The following is a 27,388-nucleotide window of genomic DNA, read 5'->3' as shown; positions in this document are numbered from 1 at the left end:
ACAAACATTACAACTGATGTTTGTGTCTATGTTTTATTCGATAAGGTTTTGTTTCTTGAAATCAGTGGAGACATATATCTCAAGTTCTCATTTTCTTTTGTCAACCATTGTTTCTCCAATCATTACATTAATATCAAAACAATTTAATATAAACACATCTTTGTATTTTGAGATACATCATAAAAATTGGTTTAAAACAAATCATCTTTAGGCATGTCACAACAAGCTGTTGTTGTGGCTTAATTTATCACTACTTGAGACTGCCTGCCATTCAAGAAGATTATCCTCGTATTAGTATTGAACACTATGGCTACTCCTTCTTTTCCTTGATTATAATCGTCTGAGTATAACATTTTATATTTATTGCTCAGAAAGATATCACCAGTTTTTGTCTTGTTTGTTTGTTTGTTTCAGTCATTCCTATTATGTCGATCTGGTACTTATCTAATTCCTCAGCTAACTCCATTTCTTTGCCATTCATGCTTCTTATGTTCATAGTACCGATTTTTAATTCTGGTGATGTTGAGTTGGGGTGTGTTTTCAGAAAGCTAAACACTGTAAAACTAGCTAAACAAAAGTCATGGGAAGACTGGTAAGAACATAGAAAATAAATATCAAGAAGGTGGCAGGATATTTTGAAGAAGCTCAGAAATGGAGGAGGAAGTGTTGTAAAAGGAATTAGAGATGATAAAGTTGACATGAAAACTGTAGAAAAAGATATCCTTGAAGTATGAAGTAATTACTTCAAAAAATTGCTAAATGAAAAAGCATATTACAGAGGTAATAGCACAGTGGTAAAAAAACACTCAACAGGCATACAGTCAGGAATACATATCCTTGAAGTAGAAAAAACTATCAAAGGCCTGAAATGTGGAAAGGCAGCAGAAGTAGATCATATTCGACCAGAAATGCTGAAGTATGGAGGTCTTACGGTGACTGCACTGTATAGTTGAAAAGTCTTGGACAGAGGGACAAATTCCCGATGATTGGAGTAGAGCTCTCATAGTACCCATATATAAAAAGGGAAATAAAACTGAATGTGAAAATGACAGAGGTGATCCTGGTAAGATTTATGCAAATATACTTCAAAAACGGTTGAGAAGAATTGGGAAAGAACAAGTTGGATTCAGGCCAAATAGAGGCTGTCAGAATCAGATCTTCACTTCACAACAAATGGTTGAGAAATCATGGGAATATAACAAAGATCTGTATTTAAGTTTTGTATATCTGGAAAAGGCATATGACAATGTGCCGAGAGAGCTGCTATTCAAAACTACAGTTATATGGTGTCAATGGGGCATTATATCAAGCAATACTTAGTCTTTATTTGAGTTGTGAGTCAGCAGTTAGAATTGAAGGAAGTACAGGAAGATGGTTTGATGTTAAATCTGGTGTCAGACAAGGATGTACATTATCTCCTCTGTTATTTATAATCTATATGGATCGCATTATGAAGAAAAGTGGTATTAAACCTGATATCAAAATTGGAGATGTTAATGTCAGCTCTTTGCTTTATGAGGACAGTGTTATATTTCTAAATAAATCTGCTACAAGTCTGCAAGATTCCCTGACTAATTGAATAGCTGTTGTAATAGATATGGTATGAAGGTCAGCAATAAAAAGACAATGAAAATAGGTTGAATCATTGAAAATGTCAACTGTGTTGTGAATGGAGAACCTGTGGAACAAGTAAAACATTTCAGCTACTTAGGCACGATTTTTACTGAAGATGGTAAATTAAATATAGAAATAGACAACAGAATCAGCAAAGCTGGTATGGTGGGAATTCAATTGAATAAATTCATATGGAATAAGAGAGAAATTAGTCGGAACACTAAATTAGCTGTATACAAGACAGTGTTCAAACCAGTTTTAACTTATGGATCTGAGAGCTGGGTCAGAAGTAAAACACTTGACCAAAGAATAGAGACCACAGATATGAGAGTCCTGAGAAAGATTCGAGGCGTGAACAGATGGCATCAATGGCAATATCGTATTAAAAATGAGGATATTAGGAAAGAACTTGACATTGTCAGCATCCAGGAATGCGTTAGCAGAGCTAATCTCAGGTGGTATGGGAGAGCAAAGATTAGCAAAACAAGTGTTCTCTGCCAGGTTGGCAGGAAAACGACCCAGAGGAAGACCAAGATATAGGTGGATTGATACGGTTCAAAGTGCCTTAGACGATAGAAATATAAGATCTGATAAAGTTGTAGTCTTGACAAGTAACAGACTGATTTGGAGCAAAATTGTAGATAGGAAGTTAGTATGATGTAATTTTTTCATGTAGTACTGTCATATCCTGTACACCCCTTGAGGGTACATTGCAGGAATTTGATGATGACATTTAAATAACTTGATCGTTAGTGGTAAAATTTTTTGCCTGAAGTATCAGACATCAAATAGATTCTATATCAAATCCTATAAAATTTTGCACCAGTGCCAAAGGCATCTTCATTTCAGAAGATGCTTTTGATACTGAATCTATTCCTCACCACTTGCTTCAACTTTCTGGAATGGTCTGTGTCAGGAGACAGCCAGATGAAAGGGGAAAATAAGATAGATAGAAACATGTAGATGTAATAAAAACTTTTAAACAGAGTAGTTCTTAATAATTTCTCATATTTTTGGTGTGCAGAGCATTGTTAAGTTTGAGATTTCTGAAATGCCACAATACTTTGAAACCTTTAAAGAGACACTCATGTTTATGGGAAAACTATGTAGTAATTTTGCATCATTCCAAAGGATCCCGTGGCTTCTTTTTTTCTTTTCAGCCATTTTCTGTCCACTGCTAGACGAAAGCCTCCTCCTGTTCTTTCTATCTTTCTCTGTTCTTGGCAATGGTTGACATTTTTCCAAACGAAATTGATAATTCTTTACCCCACCTTCTTTTAGGATGTCCTTGGCCTTGTTTCGCTTCTTTTGGAATCCAGTCCATTAGTATGGTGGTCCATCGCTCATCTTTACTTCTGGATAAATGTCCTGCCCATTTCCATTTTTATTGCTTGTAGTGAAGAATGATGTCAGTGATAAGAGTGGCTTCTTATCTTGTAATGTGATGCCTAGCATTAACCCCTCTATTTTTCTTTGAATTGTTGCTAGTTTATTTGCCAGTGCTTTTGTTAGAGACCAAGTTTCACAGCCATATATGACGAGTGGGAGTATACACTGGTGAAATGTCTTCCTTTTTTAAACAGAGCGGGACATCATTGTTTTGAAAAATGCTTTGATTTTCTCAATATTATGTAATGGCCGAAAAACAACTATTTTACATTAAGATAGGCACTGAACAAAAGTGTCATTATTTAAAAACAGCTATTTTAAAAACAAGGGGTGCAATTTGTAGAAATGGGTTTAAAGGGGGTACATAAGTGGAAAAAGGTTGGGAACCACTGGTTTAGATCAATGAGATGACTAGTATTAGTCATCTCATTGATTCTTTGACGAGTTCACCTTCCCTCACAAAATATGGCATTATTAAATACCTTCATTCCATAGCTTATATCTGATGTACTTCAAAAAGAAATTTCTACAATTAAAGAAGTTGACATTCTCAACAAAATGATAGAAATTCTACCATTTTCCTCTACCGGAATTGCCATTGCATATATTCGACATTTCGGGTTGCATTTCTCGCACCTTAAGAGGTATACCTGATGTATTTTGTTTCTTGGGAAAAATAAGAAAATATAGAATTGGTGTTCAGAAAGGCAGATAGAAACAGATCAGCCTATTTGTCCAAAGTAGAATAACTTGGTTTGCATAGAACTGAATAGACTTCAGGTAGCAGTAGACATGGAATTTTATCATTTGCAGATGGTATTTTGCGATGAGTTAATTGACTTTATAGGCTGAAAAGTTGTGGAAATATTATTAAACCTCTTAAGGTGCGAGAAATGCAACCTGAAATGTCAAATATATGCAATGGCAATTCTATGAGTTATCTCTTCTAATAGAGGGTGGAGGAAAATGGTTGAACTTCTATTATTTTGGAGTCATAACTATTGAGTGTCAATTTCTTTAATTGTAGAAATTTCTTTAATTGTAGAAATTTCTTTAATTGTAGAAATTTCTTTTTGAAGTAGATCAGATATGAGCAATGGAATGAAGGTGTGTAATAATGCCATATTTTGTGAGGGAAGGTCAGCTGAAATCCACTGGATATATCGACCCAAAAAGGAAGGTTTACGAAAAAGAAATATTGATAAGGAACCATCTGATTATCTTTTTATAAGAACATCCAACTAAGATATAGTTTTATAGTGAAATTCATGGTCCAGTTCAAATCGTTTATTTAACAGAATAAGTTTTGCTAAATGCCACAAATTTTTGATTGTGCCAAAAGCTTGAAACTTGTTTATGTTTTATAAATAATATTGAATGCAACAGGTCTTGTTTGACATGATAATAGAAATCAATTGCAAGTTGCCAAAATTATTCATAATCTGAAACTTTCACCTCTAAATATTTTGTGCAGAATTGAAAGTTATCTTCAAAAAATATAATAATAAATAAAATTTTATTTTGCAGACATAGGCAATATTATGGCTTCTGATTATAAGCAGAAAATGGATATGTTACTGTGAGAAGAGTAAATTAAATAAGTGTTTTTTATTAGATGAAACTCATTATTAGTTGATTTAATGATTTATTTTCACTTGATCTGGATACAGTTAGGCCTGTGTAGCTCAGTAGAAGTGGCGCTTGCGTCCTCGAAGTCAGACTTAACTTTTTCCTAAGCCTTTCTTCGACCGATTCCTGAGTTAGTCGATCTCTGGCATAGGCAAGCTGGTTTTTTATCCCGTAAACTCGAGAAAATCGACCGTAGTACCCACATTATTTCAGACAGTAACATATCTTGTTAAGATTAGGTACCAAGAAATGGCAGCACTTGTTTGCCAGCCTCTTCATCAGTGGTTGCTATAATTAGTGATAGGCATGGGCCAGCTATCTATGATTGGCTACTGGTGGAGATTGAACTGCCCACTCGTCTCCAAAAGCTAGATAGGGTATAAAGGTCTCCCATTTCTACTCTATCTAGGGTAGAAATGTGAGACTTTTATACTCTAGATAGGGTATAAAAGTCTTGCCTAAATCTCGCCTTTCTACCCTAGATAGGGTAGAAAGGCGAGACTTGTCTGTCCCGTCATGTACATATAAGAGTACGTGACGGGACAGGCACATATGCCATTCGGCTGCTGTAGCAGCCTACGAGAAGACCTCGAGAGTCGATACAAATGTTGGATATGTTTCAAATCCAAGATGCAGGATTAGAACAGCAATCAAAGCAAAATAATCACATTGCTGGTGACACACACACTGGATAGTTATTAAAACTTAAGTGGTGCAACATCCTGGAAATGGCAACTACAGAGAAAAGTTGATGCAGAGTGTTGATCTTTCCAAGAGAAATGGACATAATTATTTTTTTGTTGAAGTCAGAGGAAAACCTGTGTGCCTAGTTTGTGACGATTCATTAGCAGTGATGAAAAAAACCAATCTGGAGTGTCATTACAGCTCAAAACAAGCTGAACTCAATGAATTGAGAGGCCAAATGCGGCTGGATAAAATCGATGCTTTTTCAGCAGTTTGGAAAATCACAACAAACTGCTTTCACTGGGCCTCAATGTGACAGAGACAACATTATTGAGACGAGTTATGTAATGATCAAGCTAATCGCAAAGAAGCCGAGGCCTCACGTAGAGGGAGAGTTTGTGAAAGAGTGCATGGTGGCTGCTGCGGTGTTCTTAGCACCAAGTAAAATTGTTTCAGAGTGTTTTGTCTCAGAGAACCATCTCAGATCAGATTACTGACTTAACACTTAACACACAAGATATTGAAGGATTCTGCAGGAGATTTCCAATTTTTCTCTCTAACCTCTGACGAGACAATGGAAATAACATTTCTGTATTTGTTATTTCCAAATAACAAAGACTTGTTTGAGAGACTTGCTTTATCAGTGAAAAAACTTGAGCTCCAGCCATGGTTGGCTTGCAAAAAGGGTTAATTGCATTTGTCAAGAAAGAAGTGAATCGTCTGTCTTGATCCAAGTGATTTAATTATAATGCCACTGCATCATATACCTAGAAAGTCTCTGTGCACAGTCGTTGCGTCTCAACAATGTGATGTCAACAGTAGTGTCATGCATAAATTTTCTCAAAAGAAGAGGGTTTAACAGCTGCCAGTTTAAGAAGTTACTGAATGATCTTGAGTCTGAGTACAGTGATCTTGTTTAAGTGCGGTAGCTGAGCCGTGGGAACATTCTCATGAGGTTTTACAAGCTGTGGTATGAAGTCAAGTAGTTCATGGAGATGAAGGTAAAACCTGATATTAGTCAAACTCAATGATAGCAAGTGGCTGTGTGATCTAGCATTCATGGTGGACATTACCAAATACCTCTCAGAGCTGAACGTCAAGCTGCAGGGTCCCAACCAGCTTCTCAGCTCCCTGCTTTCAATTGCAAAATCATTTGAAGCTAAATTAAGGCTGTGGAAAGTGCAACTCGGAAGGAATAACACGGTGCACTCTGTATGACACTTGAATATGCTGGTGAATGTACGAAATTAATTGAGGCAATTGATGAAAGATTTATGTGAAAAGTAAACAAATGAAATTGAACAGCCTTGCTGCACTGTTCAATGTGGAACCAACTGATGTTGCCTGATAACCTACAACACGAAATCATTCAGCTAGAAAGCAGTGATGAGCTGAAAGCCAGATACAACAACTTCCCGCTGCTTGAGTTCCATAAATGTTACATAAGCAATGATGAATTTCCCACTTTGAGAAGACATGCATTGAAATATGCATCTGTGTTCGGAACAACTTACTGCTGGGAGCATTTCTTTTTAAATCTTACCATCGCAAAGAGTCGACTGTGCTACAGACTGACCGACAAACCTGGAAAAGCAGTTGCGAGTGTAACATCATTGATACCAGCTAACATCACATGCCTCACCAAAGAGAAGCAGTTCCAGCCATCACATTAGAGGTGAGTTAATTAAGTGTTTGACCAAATATAGTAGGCTAATTTTTAAGTTGGAAATTTTTGTGTGGCCTGTGAATGATTCTATAAATATCCAAATGGCCCTCGGCAGAAAAGAGGTTCCCCACTCCTGCTCTACGGTGTCTGCTAGGAGACTAGAATTTTTACCATCTAAGTTTCCATTTATGGATGGGTGACACAAGTATGGATGGTAATAGCAACAAGTTGAAGTTCATGGATATTTTAGTTGGAAAGAAAAGCATTATTGGCAAATTGAAAGTATTGCAATGGACTCTCCAATACCTCCCTTGCTAAATTTCGATTTAGAACAACTATAATAAAAATTTTAATGATTAATCCATAGCTTTTTAATGACTTCGCTATGTGAATGATGTCTATGCTGTTTGGAATAATTTACATGAACAATTAGGCATCTTACAACTAGGAACCTCATTTCAGCTGCTTACAAGCAGTTGAAATGAGGTTCCTTCGAGGGGTTGCTGGGCTGACAAGACTTGACAGAGTCAGAAGCTCTGCAATTCAGGAAACCCTTAATACTCTGCCACTGCTTCTCAATATTGAGAGATCACAGTTACTTTGGTATGGGCACCTGATCAGATTGCCACAAGAGAGGTTACCTCAGCAAGGCCCTCTTTGCCAAGCCAGAGGGTGGAAGGCCAAGGATTCGCTGGATACATTATATTCAAAACCGTGGGTGGACACATTTGGGAATCCCACCAGAACACCTGAGCTTTCTGGCAGAGGATCGTGACCATTGGAAGTTCCTCTTGCAGCTGCTGCCCCCCCACAACCCAATTAGGAAAGGTAGGCCTTGAAGACGAATGAAAAAAAAATCAAATTTCACCATGAAACTTGAATCAAATGGAACTATAGTTTCCTTTATCTTTAAAAAAAAAAGAAAAAAAAAGTATTGGATGGTTCTTTGACATGTATTTTTCTCAAACCTTCATTTTTAATCAATATATTCATCAGACTTTAGCTCACCATCCCTCACAAAAATATACATTTTCTTTTCCAGAGCTTACATTATCTGTTTGTCTGATATGTTTCAAAAAGAAATTTCTACAATTAAACTGCCATTCTCAATGGATACAAACTCCAAAACCATAGAGAAAATTATCAACTAATTATCTCCACTATCTATGAGAGTAAAAACTTCAGAATTGCTATCCCATATGTTAAAGGCATTTCAGAGCACATTTCTCACACCTTAAAAATAAAAAAAAGATTTAATATTTCCACAACTTTCAATCCTATAAATTCAATTAGTTGATCGATACCATCTCCAAATGATAAAATTCTGAACTGTTACATGGACAAACAGTATGATCTGTTTCTGTAAGTATTTCTGAACACCAGTCCTACATTTTCTCCAAGAAACAGAATAAATCAAGTTTAGCAGAGCATTGAATTACTAATACTAACCACATGAGCTTTAGGAATGATGTCAATTTACTACACAGATGTGCCCATAAATATATAATTTCTTTAAAGAAAAGACTTTCTTTTGGTTCTAAATTGTAAAAATTTCAAATAGCTCCTATCTATAGGACATAAGTATATCTGACATTATCCCATCCCCAGTTGTCCAAAGTCAGTTATGATGTGGATTATCACAAATACAAAACAAATTAGTTAGAAAACAAATAGCTGTATTCACAGACGAATAATGAAACTAAAGTATCAAATTAGCTCTCTCTCTCTCTGTGTGTGTGTGTGTGTGTGTGTGTGTGTGTGTGTGTGTGTATATATATATATATATATCGGTAGAGTGTGCAGTCATGGCTTATGCAACTTGAGGCAAAAAATACACATCAGTTTGGTCGTACGATTGCATTCTTGTCGCTGTATGAAAGTTAAGAGTACATAGCACATCAGTGCTCATCTCAATTGGTCCAATGTAATTAATTGTAGAATAGCTTTGAATACTTTAATTTATCAGTTAATTGTAACCAAATCTGCAGAGAGAACAATGTGTTTGTTTTAAGATACTGTATATTAGAAAACAATAATAGAGAATGCTGTATTTGGTTGGTATATTTCAGTTACTCGAAGGTATAAAATTTGGAAGAGAAGGATGAGGCTTACCTCTTTCAACTACAATATTGTTTCTCATTTAAACATGGGCAAAAAATGTTATACATCTATCCAAATTTATATATTAACTTGTCTGTATTATATATAAAAACTTTCCTACCACATCGGTTCACACTTCACACAAAATAGATGAAACTTGGAAAACAAAAACAGCAACTTGTGACAAACGACAATGTTCAATTGGATTGGTTGACATTCTATAATAACCAGTCACATCCTTTAGGTACTATTGTCTCAGAGCTCACCTTGCCTCGCTTTCTGAGCAGTATAAAACTATTAGAAAACTAAGAATTTGACATTTTTTCAAACAGCTGAAAGGTGTACATATTTTGAACTCCCACCCCATTATTAACGCGAATGTGATGCAATTTTTATGCATCGCAAAGTGTCCTCTTCATGAAGGATTAACATGTCGGTTTAATGCAGCAAAATGTAAGGTCTTGAGGTTTGGGAAACATCGATGGGACACTGCATACTCTATGGGATGAGTTATACTGGAGGAAGTAGGGGAGATGAGATCTGGGGTTGATGATTGAGAGAAACCTGAAATTTAGGGGACATTGCAAACGTGGTGAAGATAACACAGAGGATTGCTGCAATTATGAAGACACTGACCTGCAGAGATAAAACAGTTATCATTCCATTGTATAAGACTGATCAGACCACACTTGTTCTATTGTTCTCAGATTTGGTCCCCAGGATTTGAAGAGGATAAATTAACTGGAAAGGGTACAAAGGCGGATATCAAAGATGGTTTCAGGACTGTACAATGATAGTTACGAGGATCGGCTGAGGGAATGTGGACTGCAGAGTTTGGTGGATAGAAGGAGAGGTGATATGATTGAGACTTTTAAACTATTGAGAGGTGGTTACAGGGTTGACACTGGGGAGTCCTTTTGCTAGGTTGAACAGCAGGAAGGAGTGATGACAAGAGGCCATCCCTGGAAGTTACGAAAGGAAACTGTGAGCAAGAGGGTGAGGAGTGGTTTCTTTGCATGGAGGGTGATTGAACCATGGAATGCATTGCCTGATGGAGTGATGAGAGCGAGAACGGTCAATGGGTTTAAGGAGTTGTATGATAGACTTCGTTTCTTAGGAAGGACCTCCCACGATGAGTCTTTTGACTCCATGGAGGCCTGAATAATAATAATTAATATATTGTGTTTACTTTTTGTAAGTACCTTCCAGCATGAAGGTTTCCTATCAATAGAAAAAGATGAATCATTTGGAAGCTGTAACTCATTAGTCTGGAAAAGGAAGGACCGAACTAATGCAGCATATAGTCATATCAGAGGCTTGTTCATTCCAGGTGTTTGAATTCTTCTGTAGGTGTCTATATAGGAATTGGGGAGAGATGGAGATTCATTGCAGGCATAGTACTTTGTATATATACGGGAATACCAAATTATAAACCGCGATTGTCGAGAATCGCGGTTTATAATTTGATACCAAAATTCCAATTATTCAGCTCCAAATTCGAATTATCACCCGCGAATGTAGCCCACTACATATGCAACCAGTTCAAGTCGCCACTCTCCAGGTATCGCTCTCTTGTAGCGCTTCGTTTTTATCCAACGGCGCCTTCTCACCACTTACCAGTAACTATCCGCCCTTGCCTGAAGTACATGTGGAAATTTATATCTCTTGTTATTTTCTTCTACAAAAAGAAACAAGGATGATTTCAAGTCTACAGCTATCAAGAAGAAACGTAGAGTGATCAGCTTAGAAGACAAGTTGCATATAATAAATAAGTATGAAGCTGGCATAACCAAAGCCAAAATTTCAAGAGAGTACAGTCTAAATGAATCAATTGTTCGCCATATTTTAGACCATGCTGCAAACTCTAATGCTTCGATCTAGGACTAAAAGAAATTGAAAAAGGTGATGTTCAGGACCTGCTTCAGTCACATGATAAGGAGCTGGATGATGAAGACCTAATTAACCTCGAGAGAGAACATGCTTACGATGCTCAAATCGATGATAATAACGTAAAAATTGACTTCGCACTGTAGGAATTTACCCTCAAAGAAATGGACAAAATGTTTAGAATTGCTGAAAATTTTAAAGAAAAAAAAATCTTGAACGGCGATCCTAATCTCGAGCGATCACTGAAAGTTGGCCAGGAAATTGACAATTCCATCCGTTGTTACTGAGTTTTATACAAGGAAAAAAGAGAAAAAATTCCACCAGACAATTCTACACCAATTTTTATCCAAGAAAGAATAATTGCATGTACTGTATGTACTGTAGAAGATTAAAGAATAATCTCGTTTTTCTTAATGAACCTTCATTTTTTACTTAACACGTTTAACACATTTCTTTTTTATTTGATATATAAAATTTAATATATTTGAAAAATCCTTGGCATTGATCACCCATTTTACACGCATTATTTATCCCGATTATTGCGGTATTTTTCGTGGCAACAATAATCGAGGTATTCCTGTATATATATTTATTCTTTCCATGTTAATGGCCAGTAGGGTGGTTAAGCCACTCCATTGGCTATGACTTATGAATGAATCTAAATTATTTATGCTCCCATTTATTACTTTGAAGATATTGCTGTTGTTACATCTCTGCATTTTCGCTTCCTTATTAGAGTACGTATTTAAGTATGATCCAAATAGATCCAGGCTTCTCTATATCCTTCTATCTTAATTTTATATCTTTCTCCTTAATATATAACCTGGTTTGACTCCTAGGGATATTTCCTCTTCAATAACTGGCAAATTTATATTTTAACTGCGCCAGCCAGCTTCCTATAACAAGAATATAATTCACGCTCAGGGAAATATTCCTAGGTTTTAGGCATATACGTTAATCTAGAATTCACACATGAGTATATAGATCTCAGTACCTTGCAGTCGTGACCTAAGATCTAATCGCAATTATATAATTATTTAAATTCCTTCCTGCTAATTGGTTCTATTTTCACATGTGGTGGTTTGACACTTTGAATTCAGGCAAGGCTCAGGTTCAAGTAACAAAACATGTTTATTAATGCTAAAAGACAGGTACATTAAATCTTGTATTAAGTTATCAAAACTTGAATTGCTAAGTGACTGTCTTTGTCTTGACTGCCACTTGTTGCTCGGGTCATTCTTCGTCTTGGCTGGTTCTGGGTCAGGTCTCTTGACTGAGTTGTTACGTTCTCTGCTACTGGACACAAATCAGCAAATGGCTGGAACTATGAGCTGTCTCCGCTCGCTCGGGTGGGTCATTCAGCGTTTGGCACCATTCTGCATGAGCTGTTGATTCTCGTACCGTGAAATACCTCTCAGCGCAAGTCATGAATACTGCTGGCTGTCCATCGACATAGCACCCTTGGCTTGTCCTATCTCCGATCACTCATCGAGAGTCCTCGATCTCCAAAATCCCAGAAGAAACAGAAAAAAGCCTAGAGCTTGGCGATTATTGCCTTAAATATTCTTCCTCAGCGCCCTCTTTTTCTGTATTGTTTTTTTGCACGATCCACAACTTAGATTGATCCATTGCTATTAGCTGTTGTTTTCGAGGAAAGGCGCTTATGTCAGCCTTCCCCTAAAGCTGCAGCCTTTGGCGTTACGGCAGGCACTTGCGGCTTAGACATGACCGTTGATCCTATTAGTAATTTCTTACCTGGCAACTTACGATTTTATGACAGCTTAATAATACATAAATTAAGCCATTTCTCCTTTACATGAATTGCTAATCTGACATAATTCTTGATTTTAGCTTTCCATTTGACAATAAATAATTCCAATACATTACATATACTGATATACATTTTCACATACAACAACTTAGGTGTTTCTCACCTTCCGCTGGTAAGCAGGTATTATGCAAATTTCTTTATTTTGTAAAGCTTACATGTTTGATCCTGAATGAATTACTTGTCAAGAAGTTCTCCATTCAATATCTAACACTGTGCTGTATTGAAGAATTTTATGACTTTGTTCAGTCTGAAATAAGGATATATTAAAACTAAATTTGTTATTGAAAAATATAACTTAAAAGACTAATATTTTGATATGTAATTAATTGGTATATGAATTTTTGGTAATTTGAGTTAAATGTATATAAAGTAAATGTTTTGCAGTTTGAAGGTGGTCTTGGAATTACAGCCAACACTGTGAGTGGTGCTTATAGATTAGCTGAAGCTGCTAAGAAGCCACCTGCAATAACTGGGGTAACTAATCTTTTCACTGTTTGTGCTTAATGCATATTAATTTTTGTTATAGATTTAATTTTGAGTGTTATTATTTATTACAAACTGTTTTAAGAACCTAACGCCAAAAGTTTCCACCATGATATTTTAAATTCTGGTTAACAGCAAGATACAGTTTACATGAAATTTAAACAACAGATCTGAAAGCACACCCCAACTCAACATCACCAGAGTTAAAGATTGGTACTATCAAAATAAGAAGCCTGAACGGCAAAGAAATGGAGCTAGCTGAGGAATTAGATAAGTACCAGATCGACATAATAGGGGTGACTGAAACAAAAAAGACAAACTGGTGAGATCTTTCTGAGCAATAACTACAAAATGTTATATTCAGGCAATGACAATCAAGGAAAAGAAGGGGTAGCCATAGTATTCAACACTAAATATGAGGCTAATCTTCTTCAATGGCAGTCAGTCTCAAGTAGAGTAATGTGGGCAAATACGAGAATGGGGAACTGGACAATGAGACTCATTTGTGCCTATGGTCCCACAGAAGGTTCTACTAAGGTAGAAGTTGAGGAATTTTTTGATGCTTAAGAAAAAGCAACTGACACAATGAAAAAGGAAAAGTTGGTCCTTGTGGGGGATCTAAATAGCAGAGTAGGAAATGATGGTAGACATACAAAAATATTTTGGGAAAATTTGGAGAAAAGAGCAAAGCTAATAATAATGGCAAATATCTGTTGGATTTCTGCTCAGGACATGGACTGGTTATTACTAACACCATGATCCAACATAAATGTGCACAAATTCACATGGAGAGAAGATGCAAGGAATAAGAAAAGTCTCATTGACTATGTTATTGTTGATAGTAAATGTTTTCTCCCTGGTGCAGGACACCAGAGTATACAGAGGATTTGAAATTGGAAGCGATCACTATTTAGTTTTGAACAGTATAAAATTGAATTTCATATTGAAAAGAATGATATGTAAGAAAGTTTTAAAGCAAATAAAAGTTGAGCAGCTTTCAGATGTGAACTGTAGACTAAAATACACAAAGATTATTGAAGAAAAAATGAAAGAGATTGAGAACAAGAACCCAACCTTGGAGATTCAGTGGCAAACCTTGAAGAAAACCACCCTGATTGATTCATCTACAGAGGCATATGGTGAGGTTGCCTGCAAGAATAGAAAAATCAGAACTCCATGGTGGACACAAGATATTAAAGAGGCAGTGAAGGAAAAGAAGAAAGCATATCAAAAGTTCCTGGCAAATAAGTAAGCTTGTGCTCTTAGAGAATACAGAGACAAATGTAAGAAAGCTAAACGCTGTGTAAAACTAGCTAAACAAAAGTCATGGGACTTTTGTTTAGCTAGTTTTCACCTTCTTGATATTTATTTTCTATGTTCTTGCCAAACAAATTCTGGAGGTTGTTGAAGAAGCTTAGAAATGGAGGAAAGAGTGTTGTTAAAGGAGTTAGGGATGATAAAGGTGACATGAAAACGGAAGAAAAAGATATCCTTTAAGTATGGAGTAATTACTTCGAAAAATTGCTAAATGAAACGAGCAATGATAGCACTGGTAAAAAAAACACTCAACAGGCATATAGTCAGGAATACATATCCATACTTGAAGTAGAAAAAGCCATCAAAGGCTTGAAATGTGGAAAGGCAACAGAAGCAGATGATATTCGACCAGAAATGCTGAAGTAAGGTGGTATAAAAGTTTTACAGTGGCTGCACTGCATAGTTCAGAAGCCCTGGACAGAGGGATGAATTCCTGATGATTGGAGTAGTCCTCTAATAGTACCCATATATAAAAAGGGAAATAAAACTGAATGTGAGAATTACAGAGTTTTTTCCCTACTGAGTGTTTCGGGCAAGATTTATGCCGGTATACTTGAGGAATGGTTAAGAAGAATTGTGTAAGAAAAGCTTGGTGAAGAAAAAGCTGGATTCAGGTCAAATAGAGGCTGTTAGGATCAGATCTTCACTTGATTACAAATAGTGGATAAATCATGGGAATATAACAAAGATCTCTATTTGAGTTTTGTAGATCTGGAAAAGGCATATGATAAGGTGCCAAGAGAGAAACTATTTAATACGCTTCTTTATTTCAGTTGTAAGTCAGCAGTTAGAATTGAAGGATGTACAGGAAGATGGTTTAATGTTAAATCTGGTGTTAGACAAGGATGTACATTATCCCCTCTGTTGTTCATTATCTATATAGATTACATTATTAAGGAAAGTGGTATTAAACATGACATCAGAATTGGAGATGTTAATGTCAGCTCTTTGCTTTATATGGGACGATGTTATACTTCTAAATAAATCTGCTTCAAGTCTGCGAGATTCCCTGACTAAATTGAATGATATGGTATGAAGGTCAGCATTAAAAAGACAAAGACAATGAAAATAGGTAGAATTGTTGAAAATGTCAATTGTGTTGTGAACGGGGAATCTGTGGAACAAGTAAAACATTTCAGCTACTTAGGCACGATTTTTAGTGAAGATGGTAAATTAAATATGGAAATAGCCAACAGAATCAACAACGCTGGTATGGTAGGAAGTCAATTGAATAAATTCATATGGAATAAGAGAAATTAGTCGGAACACTAAATTAGCTGTATACAAGACAGTGTTCAAACCAGTTTTAACTTATGGGTCAGAACCAAAGGCTAGACACTGCAGATATGAGATTCCTGAGCAAGATTAGAGGCGTGAACAGATGACTATATAAAAAGTTTCATCAATGGCAATATCATATTAAAAATGAGGATATTAGGAAAGAACTTGACATTGGTAACATCCAGGAATGCAGTCGCAGAGCTAATCTCAGTTGGCATGGTCACTTGAATAGAATGGGCGAGGAAAGATTAGCAAAATAAGTGTTCTGCAGGTTGGCAGGAAAACGACCCAGAGGAAGACCAAGATATATGTGGATTGATACGGTACAAAGTTCCTTAGACGATAGAAATATAAGATCTGATAATGTTGGAGTCTTAACACGTAACTAAATTGGAGGAAAATTGTAGATAGGAAGTCAGTAATGATGAAAATTTTTCATGTGGTACTATCATATCCTGTACACCCCTTGAGGGTACATGTGAGGAATTTGTTGATGATGATGAAATTTAAACAATAGGAAAATAGCTGAAATTATAATCTATACAAAGAAAGTAAAGTATCTACTTATTTCTTCTAAAGAGTTTCCTCTGGATTTTTGAAGTGTCAGTTTTGTTAATTACTGGCAAAAAAAAAGTACTTTGATAAATTACTAGTTTCATGCAACACTTGTGTATTTCATTTTGCAACAGAGCAGAAATAAAAAGTGATATTTTTTACAAAAGGCTTTCTCAGTAACTTTTTTTTTAACATGATGCATGTTGAAAGTAGGAATGAGATATCAGATGCACAGTTCATTGTTACAAGATATAGCATAGTTTGTCTCAGCTTAATTCATTAATCTGTAGATCTTTTATGTATGCTTTCCAGAGTTGATTTAAGATGAGACATTGGTGTTTATTACATTTGATCTGGCATTTTATCTTGCTTATTTCCTAAAATTCACATACATGAAACTATCTTCAAATTTAGAAGTTTATCATCATGTTTGGTGTTGAAGGCTATTGCTACTCTCCTTTGTTTCCTTGATTGTTATTACTCAAATATAGCAGCATCCTATACTTCCTATTATTTAGTAAGATCTCGCATGTTTTTATGTTCTGTGTCTCAGTAATGCCATTTATGTCTGTGTTAATTTTCCAGTTCTGCAATTTCAATTTTCTTTCCATCGATAATCCTTATATTGATGGTTCCTATTTTCTGTTCCTCTGACATGATAAACACATATTAGCGATTGTTTGTCTCTGTTATTTGTTGTGGTGGGATACTTAGGAACAATTTTTTTGAAAACTTACATAATATAATAGAAATTACACAATTATTTATTGAAACAATTTTAATTAAAATTTGGATAACTTCCTTCAACAATTAATTCATTACATGGTCATCCTTTGTGACAAGCATGGAAATAATGAGTTTGACAGTTGTAATGAGCAAAAAAAAGCCACAATGATTTTAATTTATGCATATTCCTATATAACTGCTCACTTTTATAACGAGCGTATTACACGAATATGCAAACATTCTTAATTGCTGAGGTAGTTCTTGGAATAAACAAAAATGAAAGGAGTTAGTTTTTATGACACATGCATTGAATTATGGACCAGTTTATTAACATTCGTGTCCTTGAGAACTAGACTCACTACCTACCTCTCCAGCCATCCTCCCTCATTTTACTCAAATGCTGCTATGACTGTAAAATTAATTAAAAATGAATCCTAAATCTATTTATTATTAAGTTATTGAGAATTTAAAAAAATAGGGGAGGGATTTAGCTCATCAGTGATATGAGTAATGGTGATGATTAGGAACTTTTATTGGTTGCCTGGTGCTCAACTATATAATTCCTCTACATTAATTACATTGATAAGATCTTGTACTGCTTTTAATGATTCGTCAAAAGTAACCTTTAAATTAAAAATTGCCATATTTCCGATGGCTAAGAGTCAATTGAACAATTTAATGTAATCGGTCAAATGGCCATGTATTCTGACTTCTGTTTTGATAATTTCATTTACTGTTGCTTTGATATTTTAACGTAAATTTTGATTTACTTTAAATGGGGAAAAAAAAATTATTTTTTGCAGTCACTATGTTACTAATGCTGCCTTTGTGGCTACTCCTGCCTTCAATCCTTACTCTAAATAGTGTATTTCAAAGTTCTGTGATATATTAATGTTATTTTAATTTCAAACATTGTGGTCTGCACCAAGATATTTCTGTGTCTCAGAAAACTAATTGGTTACCCCTGTTGTGCATAATATATCACTGTCCATTATAAAAAATTATTTTTAATTTTAATATTTTATGTATGAAATGGGACTCAGAGGACTTCTATCAAAAGCAGGATGGGTGACCACTCTACACAGTAATAATAATAGTTTGTTAGTGGCATGTTTAAATTATAAATATGCTGTTAGAGTAACTGTTATTTTTAAGATATTGAAGCTCTGGAATATGAGTTGAAAAAAAAAATCAGTAGAATATTAGTGCTGCTTGAAATACAAAACTGCTACAAGGCAGAATATTGGAACTGAGATCACTCTCCCTCAAGATAGTCTTAGTTGAAACTGAACTATAATACCTTTCCCCTCACATCTTTCCTTTTGCCATGTAACAAGAATCACGCAATGCTCCCTTCTGCTGTAAACTACTGAGGGTCAGTTTTAGAATAAACATTGGATGACTTTATTTTCAAAAACAGTTGTCTTTCTTTAAAATGCTTATTTTCTTTCTAAGTTGACAAGATGTACCACTTCCATTCTGAATCAAACCTATCCACGCGTGCACAGTATTTAAATTGATTTGTCGGGTTTGGCCAACGGTAGGAGAAACTAATCTGATGTCTAAAAAAAAAGGTTTTTATTTTATTGTTGAATCTACTTTTAATATATGTTTAGTACTTTATGGAATTTTAGATTTTAAATTCAGTACTGTATTTTTATATTATTTAGGTCTGTATGTTTAATTTTACACTGCTACTTTGCAAAGCTGTCCAACTGAGCATCTTATTTTCACTGAATTTGGCATTTATGTAATAAAATTACATAAAATAATGGTTATCAGTCTCATTTGGCAAATTGTAAAGTTACATACTTCAGGGATGGAGAGATTACAAGTTGTGTTTTATGTTGGAACAAGGCTGCTAGAAATAGACTGGAGATTTGGGAGTGGTAGTGCTTGAAGTTGTTGAGCATGTTGCAGAATTTCTCACAGTGGCTCGAAAGAGCTCTTGGTGTAAATTCATTGCCAAGTTGAGACGAGGTTTTTATTCCTCTATAAGGCTTTCATCTGGACCACTCTGCATAGATTTGAGTGACCAACACCATTATCGCCTTTGGCTGTTGTTACTTGAAAGGAAAGCATTCTGTCACATTTATCATCTTCTTTTGTAATACTGTTTTTTTTCCCAACCTTCCAGAGCATTTTGCTACCTCTGATATTTCTTTTATGTATTTTTATCATTCTTCCCATAACTTGTTTCAATATGTTTACACAGAGCTAATCTTTCTTGCATTTTTTCCTCACTTTCAGTATGATTATTCTGAATTTTTTTTGACAACTTCACTACAAACCTGCTTGGTGAAATGAATATTTTCTTCAGATTTTCGCAGTGTTCTCATTTCAAACTATTTCATTTTTACTCCAGTAATATTTGTGTCATCTCAGAAACTTCTACGCTTTTATTCTTATCTATCAGCTTCTTACATATTTTTCTTTTCAGTGTGATATTCCTTTTTTTATCTTACTCAAAACTAAATCCTGTTCACTTATTTAAAACCCCTTGTATATTCTTGTATTCTCATTCACCATGAAGATATCCCCCATCAACGATAAGTCATTGAGACTAGTTATTCCTTGAGTGCTCTCTCCATGTGAAGTAGTTTTGCACGTTTATGTTGGAACATGTAATGACTAATGACTAGTCCACATCTTGAACAAAAATCCAGCAGGCATTTACTATTATCTTTATTTTTCTCCAAATTTTTCCAAATCAATTGTTATTCATTTCTTACTCTATATCTGTTGAAATGCTTTACTTGTTCTATAGGATCATTCAGGATACAATTGATGTTTTCCAAGTTTCTGCTATTTTCATTTTCTTTTTATTGCTGATTTTCATGTCAACAGTCATTCAGTTTAGTCAGCGCATCATGGAGATTTGTACTAAATATATTTAGAATTATGGCATCATCTGCATAAAGTAAAGAGCTGAGATTAATATCTCCAAATTTTATATCAGGTTTAATACCACTTTCCTTCATAATGTGATCCATATAGATAATGAATAACAGAGGGGATAATGTACATCCTTGTCTCACACCAGATTTAACATTAAACCATCTTCCTGTACTTCCTTCAATTCTAACTGCTGATTTACAACTCAAATACAGACTAAGTATTGCTTGATTTAATATAGAAATAATATAGTATGTAATAATAATATATAATAGATAATATAGAAATAATTTAGTTACCGATTTAAAACATTTTACAAAGTTATTTTTAATGGCCTACTACACTACTTCCATGTATACTATGTTCCAAATTTTTACTGCCAAATTTGTCTTCTGCATGGTACGCCCAGAGATTCGAGACCCTTCGACACTTCTGCGCGTGTCACAACAAGGAGAATACATTCCGATAATAGAGTAATCAATCCGTCTTCTGGGATGAGTTGTTTATTATTGCACGTCGGAAAATTAATTTCTCTTTTATGGTCATTATAGTTTTTAAAGTGGTAACTATTTTGCTTGTATAACAGTTGGGAACTTTTATCTATAAAGCATGTGATTTCGCATGTTGGCGACCAATTCGTACATCCTTCATTTCTTTCTCCCCTTCAACGATAACATCCAAGAGTTAATTAAATCTCATTCTGAAGAATTGAGTGATTCTGACCTGCTAAATTTAGATGGACAGCAGGAAGATCCTGAAGAATAAGAAGAAAATTTAACCACTGATAGTCAGCCAAAAGAGATTTCACAGAAACAATTTGAAAATATTTTTCATACAATCGAAGTTTTTAAGCAGCAATGCTTAGAGCCTGACCCCGATGAAAAGAGAAGCAGTAAAATTTGCAGAAGAGTAGAAGAGGCAATAGAGCCATACAGTCGGTTATATGAAAAAAAAAGAAACAAAATGCCCGCCAAACTACGTTAGCTCAATTCTTTGTTAAGAAGTAGAATAATAAATTTATATTCTGAATATGTTTTTCAGCTTTATGGTTTTCCTTTAACTAGACCCTGAGACATATCCTAATTCTTTTATTAAAAAAAAATAAGGGTCAAAAAAGAAATCTGAGGAACGAATTATACATTTTCCCATAGGCTATTATATTCGATTAGTGTGTTTTCGATTAATGCGCCTGTTAACGCATTAGGTGCCGTAATTGAGGGATTGCTGTATTCCTAATTGCATGCCTGTTTGAGTGTTCACCAGCAATGTGCTATCACTCTTTGTTTCATTTAACAATCATTTCAAGTAATTATTCCACACATCAAGGATATCTTTATCTCCACTTTTCATGTCACCTTTTTCATCTCTTATCTCTTTTACAGTACTCTTTCCTCCATTTCTGTTTTTTTCAACATTCTCCAGAACATTTTGCCACCTTCCAGATTTATTTATTTTCTATGTTCTTACCGAAGTTTTTCCATCACTTTTGTTTAGCTAGTTTTACACAGTGCTTCACTTTCTTACATTTGTCTCTGTTTTCTCTGAAAGCACAAGTTTTCTTACTTGCCAGGAAATTTCGATGTGCTTTCTTCTTTTCACTCACCTCCTCTAACTTGCTGGGTCCAGCATGGAATTCTGATTTTTCTACTCTTGCAGATAACTTCATCACATGCTGCTTTGACTGATTCATGTTTTCTTCAGGGTTTGTCAGTGAAACTGCAACGTTTGGTTTTCAATCTTTTATGTTTTCTTGAATGCTGGAGTCTATAATTCACCTGAAAGCTGCTCAACCTTGATTTGTTTTGAAACTTTCTTACACATTCTTTTCAATATGAAATTCAATTTTATCCTGCCGAACACTAAATGGTGATCACTTCCAGTTTCAAATCCTTATATTTGTGTCTGAACCAGTGGGAAAGCATTGCTATCAACAATAACAGTGCTTGCATCTTCTCTCCATGAGAATTTGTATACATTTTCATGTTGGAACATGGTGTTAATAATAAATGAGCAGAAATCAAGCAAGTATTAGCTTTGCACTTTTTCTCCAAATCTTCCCAAAACATATCTATCTAGTAATGTTTACTAAAAGTAAACATATGTCTAGTAATCATTTCGTACTCGACTGTTTAGATCTCAAACAGGGACCAACTTTTCTTTCATTGTGTCAGTTGCTTTCTCTTAGCCTCAAAAAATTCCTCCATTTCTTCCTTGGTAGAACCTTCTGTGGGATCATAAGCACAAATAAGTTGCATTATCCAGCTTCCCATTCTGATATTTGCCCACATCACTCTCTTAGATATTGCCTGCTATTCAAGAAAATTTAGCCTCATATTTAGTGATGAATACTATAGTCACTCCTTTTTCCTGATTGTTATTGCCTGATTATAACATTTTGTGTTTGTTACTTGAAGATCTCACCTGTTATCTTTGTCACACTGTTAGGTTAATCTGGTACTTATCTCATTCTTTCTATTTCTTTTCCATTGATGCTTGTTATGTTATTGTCAATTGTGAACTCTCTTGAATTTGCATTGAGATGTCTTTGGGGTTATGTTCCAGTAGCTGAATTCATCCTGGTTCTTTTATAAAAAAAAACAACAACAGGGGCCTTACTTAACTGGGTGATGCCCAATTGGAATGAAATTCTTTTATGTTGTACCATCATTTTGCATTATAAGTGAATGAGAATAGTTTGACTAAATTCCAAATTGCCAGTCCATTCTCATTTCTTTAGTGAGAGACACCTGTGCATAACTCCATTTAGCTGCTAGTAGTAACATAGAGAAAATAAAAGGAAATGCAAAGAGAAAATAAGTCATAGAAAAGCAGTGGTGACTATTTTCTGACTACATTGAACTTTTTTGGTAATTGTGGGGCTTGCCTAGTACATAATTTGAGAATTGTCCAACCCTGTGGTTGGACAATTCTCAAAGGAAATTAAATTTACATAATTAATTTACATTGATGATACAATCCTTATGGGATTGGAAGTAATAATATGTTTATTATTTGGTCTATTTGTAAGTGTTGTGTGATACAGATTTATTGTAAGGTGCTATCATTATACTGATGGCAGACATTTTGTCATGTGGGTTATCTTTGAATTTCAGAAATGAGCTTTCATGTTAGTTTTTTCTGTCATCAAAATGGGAAACTATCTACAAGCAGAGACTTGGAGGAGAGAGGTAGGAACTGCTGAGTAAAATTCTATTATCTTGGAGTGTTTTTTGTTTAATATCTACTCTTCTAGGAGGAACTGTGAAGTTATTAGATGGCAGTACAACATATCAAGCCTGCATACATTGGTGAGAATGTTATATGCTTAATTGGAAAGCAAAGTGGTATGTTTTCTGAAGGGAAATGGAATCTGCAGTAAACTTCTTTTTCCTGGAATTGCCTTTGGAGCTGCTCAGTTAAATGTATTCCTATTGTCAGTGATTATTCTTCAGCAAATGAAGGAAATATGCCTTTTTTTTGAAACTTGCTTACTAGAAGAAAATATATAGGATAAGCTTTCAAACTGAATACTGTTAATTTTTTGGTATGGTATTTGATGCTATCCCTGAGGATTGAATTTAACTGTCAATAAGATATATTTTCTTTGAGCTCACATTGTGCAGTCTGTTGGTGTTATGTTACAACATATTCTGACTGACAGTAGTTAATTATAATCATAGTATTGTTTTTTAACATTAAGTATTCTTATTTCATTTTTAGGAGAAAGCTGTGAAGTTTACCAACTATTTCCTTAGTCGGAAGTTCGTTCAAGTAGTAAAAGGAGCAGCTCAACTTCTAGATGTTCTGAAAATACTGACAGAAAATAAGGTATATTAATCATCTACGTTGTTCCATGAGATTTCATGTAACAACGTATATTAACCAAGAGATGAAATAAAGCACTGGTAGATTTCTTAACTTGATTATGCTTATTGGGTTAAGATATTATTGCTGGACTTAAGCCCTAGATATTCAGTATGAAATGAATATGAATACTTCTTGTAAAGTCTCAAGCTCTGTAAATTTTAATTGTGCTTCATGTAGAAAACAAACTGGAACAGGAGTCTGCCAGTTTTGCAATCATTCATTATTCTCTGACAACAAAGTCACCGGAAGTTTTACTAACTTTCTTGTGCTTAAACTCACTATTAAATAAATAACTGCATACACCAGTTCATCTACAGATGCCTATAAATCTGGGCTGTTTTCCCTGTGTCAGGCATCTGGTGATAACTCACTAATATGTAACATGTTTCTTCAGGTAGCACATTTTAATGCATTCATTAGTGAATATTTCATGCCAGTTTTTTCAGTAGAATTTTCATGTAAAACTAATGAACTGTCTTCTTGGTATAAAAAATATTTCACAGGTAATGTTTATTTAATATAAAATTGCTTTTAAAAATGTCATTCATTACATAAAAATGGTTCATATTTATTGTTTCTCATATATTTAGGATGTTTCTCAAGTATTCTTTATTTTCAAATTTACTTAACACAGAAAATATCTCAACCGAGAAATACCGCCAGCCTGGTTGGCCGAGTGGTTATCATATGTGCTCTCCAGCCTTTTGGCTGGAGAGCACATATGATAACTGAATCCTGCTATGGGCATGGATGTTTGTGATTGTGAAAATAGTAGTAGTGGTGGTGGTGGTGGGTAGTAGATGGCATTGGTGTAGATGATGCTGTAGTTGGAGTGGTGGAGACAGATGTAGAGTAGGTGCCCTCTCTTGATGAGTCCTTGGAGGTGTCCTGTCCCATAGTAATAAATGTCCCTCTTCAGCAATTTTTTAAATATAGTTTTGAGCATTCACTAAGAAACTAAGTGAACGATATCTTTGTGCTTATTATTTTTTTTTTTTTTCCCAGATACATTCTTGCTAGATATCTGCTCTGTTTGTTCAGCTTGAACATTTGAAAAACCCATGTAAATTGCAGATGGCAAAATGCTTTTACAAACCATAGTATTACAATGATGTTCTAATTTCATTTAAATGGAAACCATGAAAAGTAGTAAAACTTTTGGCTTTCTTAGCAACATTCGATAAACTTTCTCTCACATTGATGGGCATCAACAGAAAATGAAACAAGCGTGACTGCTACATTTTGTAACTCGTTTGTGCTTATTAGTTTCAGGTAATATTCATGTACTTATCTGTTTTTGAAATTCAGTATTTAAAAGAATATTTGCATGCATCTCGTGTTAGATAATACAGATATGACATAGTTTGAATGTTATTACATTGATTTTCAAATTTTCATTCAATGACCAAAAAAAAAAAATAACAATCAGCTTATTTAATGAGTATTATATATACTAATTATGGGATTTACAGTTCACAAAGAAACTTAACAAGTGTTAGGGATGCTTTTGGTCTTACCCTTGCTTTTTTTTTCTTGCATTCTTCATGGACATTATGCACAATTCTAAAAAGGAGATAATATTATAACAACAATATTATAACAACAAAATTGTTATAATATTATAGTAATATTATAACAACAACAAAATCTTATAACAACATTGAAATAAACCTACAAGCTTACTCTTCAATATCCTATCCATGTGTAGAGGCTTAAGTGCTGTGAGGACATCATATTGGAGGCTTAATGGATTGTATACAGCACTCAGAAAGGATTAAAACAGAATTTAAAATTCTGTTTTAAAATTTAGAAATAAAATTTTGTTTGAATCCTTTCTGAGTGCTGTATACAATCCATTAAGCCTCAAATATGAGATCAATATCCTATCCACTCTTGATATTCTCAATTAAATGAATGTCTTGATACCTGCTACATATGCTCAGCTGCTGGTAATTTTCAAAATTTCCTCAAGTAGTCAGGGGAGTGGGGGGGAGGAGATGGTAAATTTAATAATGTTGATTGGACTAATTAGTTTCAGATACCATTTGCCAGACTTATGCTTTGGATATTCAACTTAAAATGGATACTTTTATAAACTGTATCCTGAAATTGAGTTCCCAATACCATTGAAATGGAAAACATGAACTAGTAGGTACTTTGGCTTATTTTATTAATAATTGCATCTCAGATATCAGTGAGTAACCTCAAAATTGAAACAAGAGTCACTGACAAGTTTGGTAACTTGCTTGTGCTAATAGTTTCAGGTAGTACTGCTGGACTATATCCACTTGAAATGAATTTCTTGATACTTCAGTTCAGCTACAGTTACCAAGGGCTCTCAGTTTTCTGATTTGTTTCAAACTGAACATATCAAAGCCAACCAAGTCATTCCTTATGCAAAAATCTTTAATTTACCAGTTTTGTATCTCATTAGTGAACATTCAAAGGACTGAAACTGCAGTCGTTAATAAATTTTAAATGACTTGTGCTTATGTGTTTGATTTAATAGCTTGAATTGTTCTCTTGATCCTCATTATTAAATAATTGTCTGAACACCTTAGTTCAGTTACAGATGCCCAATCACTTAATTTCAAAATTTGCTTTTAAAAAGTATCAAAAAAACTTGCAAAATCTCACCTTATGTATCAATCTGGAATTGGTGATTCTGTGATATCATTAGTGAACATTACAAACAGGAGTCACTGATAGGTTTATTAACTTGATTGTGCTTCTGTTAAGGAATATCTTGATCACCTTGACCTGCTACAGACACTTATCTGCTTTAAATTTTCATATTTGTTTCAAGCAGAATATCTAATCCAGTGAAGTCTCATCTTTCTGAGCAGCAGTCTGTACAATTACCAGATTTGCATATCATTAGCAAACATTTACTGAGAAACAAACTGGAGTGTGGTATGACTTAATTAACTTTCTTGTGCTTTTTAGTTTTGGATATTCTGGCTGGGTTTAATGCTCTTTGTTTTCACTATTAAATGATTCATGTCTGGATATCTCAGTTTAGATATCATCAATTTTCTGTATGTACTCAAGAGATGTTCAGGCTAGTATTGTGACCATAATGCCTTTGATTAGCCCTGCTCACACATTCTTCAATGCAAACGTTAATTTTTAATAAGTCTGCCAATGATACCAATGGTAGACTTATTAAAGCCTGTTCAGGCAACTAATTTTCTAAAGATTATTCTATAGTCTTAGAAATTCTTGTCATGAGAGTTCTTGTCCTGATCATGGTCTCTAATCTTTGATCAAGTGCTTTATTTCTAACTCAACTCTCAGATCCATAACAAAACTGTTTTGAAAATTGTATACTTCTAGTTCAGGGGGTTTGGCTAATTTTTACTTACTCCATATTCAGCTTGCAACATCACCATACAAGGTTTGTTTATTCTCTTTGTTTAATTTAATTTGCCATCATCATGAATAGCTGAAATATTTTATTGTTT

General features: G+C 34.6%; 1 protein-coding gene across 2 annotated transcripts in view; it reads left to right on the top strand.

Moving 5' to 3' along the window:
* The window catches only part of OstDelta (oligosaccharide transferase delta subunit), a 196,836-nt gene that overhangs the window by 77,052 nt on the left and 92,396 nt on the right, over positions 1-27,388 (top strand). For both annotated transcript variants that reach the window (XM_090392911.1, XM_090392912.1), the window contains exons 7-8: positions 13,185-13,274; positions 23,778-23,885. In XM_090392911.1, coding sequence (XP_090249037.1) covers positions 13,185-13,274; positions 23,778-23,885 — 198 coding nt within the window. The remainder of the gene's footprint in view (positions 1-13,184; positions 13,275-23,777; positions 23,886-27,388) is intronic.

This window comes from Typopeltis vanoorti, chromosome 5 (assembly GCF_054136105.1).
Source record: "Typopeltis vanoorti isolate ZY-2024b chromosome 5, IOZ_Tvanoo_1.0, whole genome shotgun sequence".
NCBI classification, from domain to species: Eukaryota; Metazoa; Arthropoda; class Arachnida; order Uropygi; family Thelyphonidae; genus Typopeltis; species Typopeltis vanoorti.
This window is presented reverse-complemented; position numbering and strand designations above follow the sequence as displayed.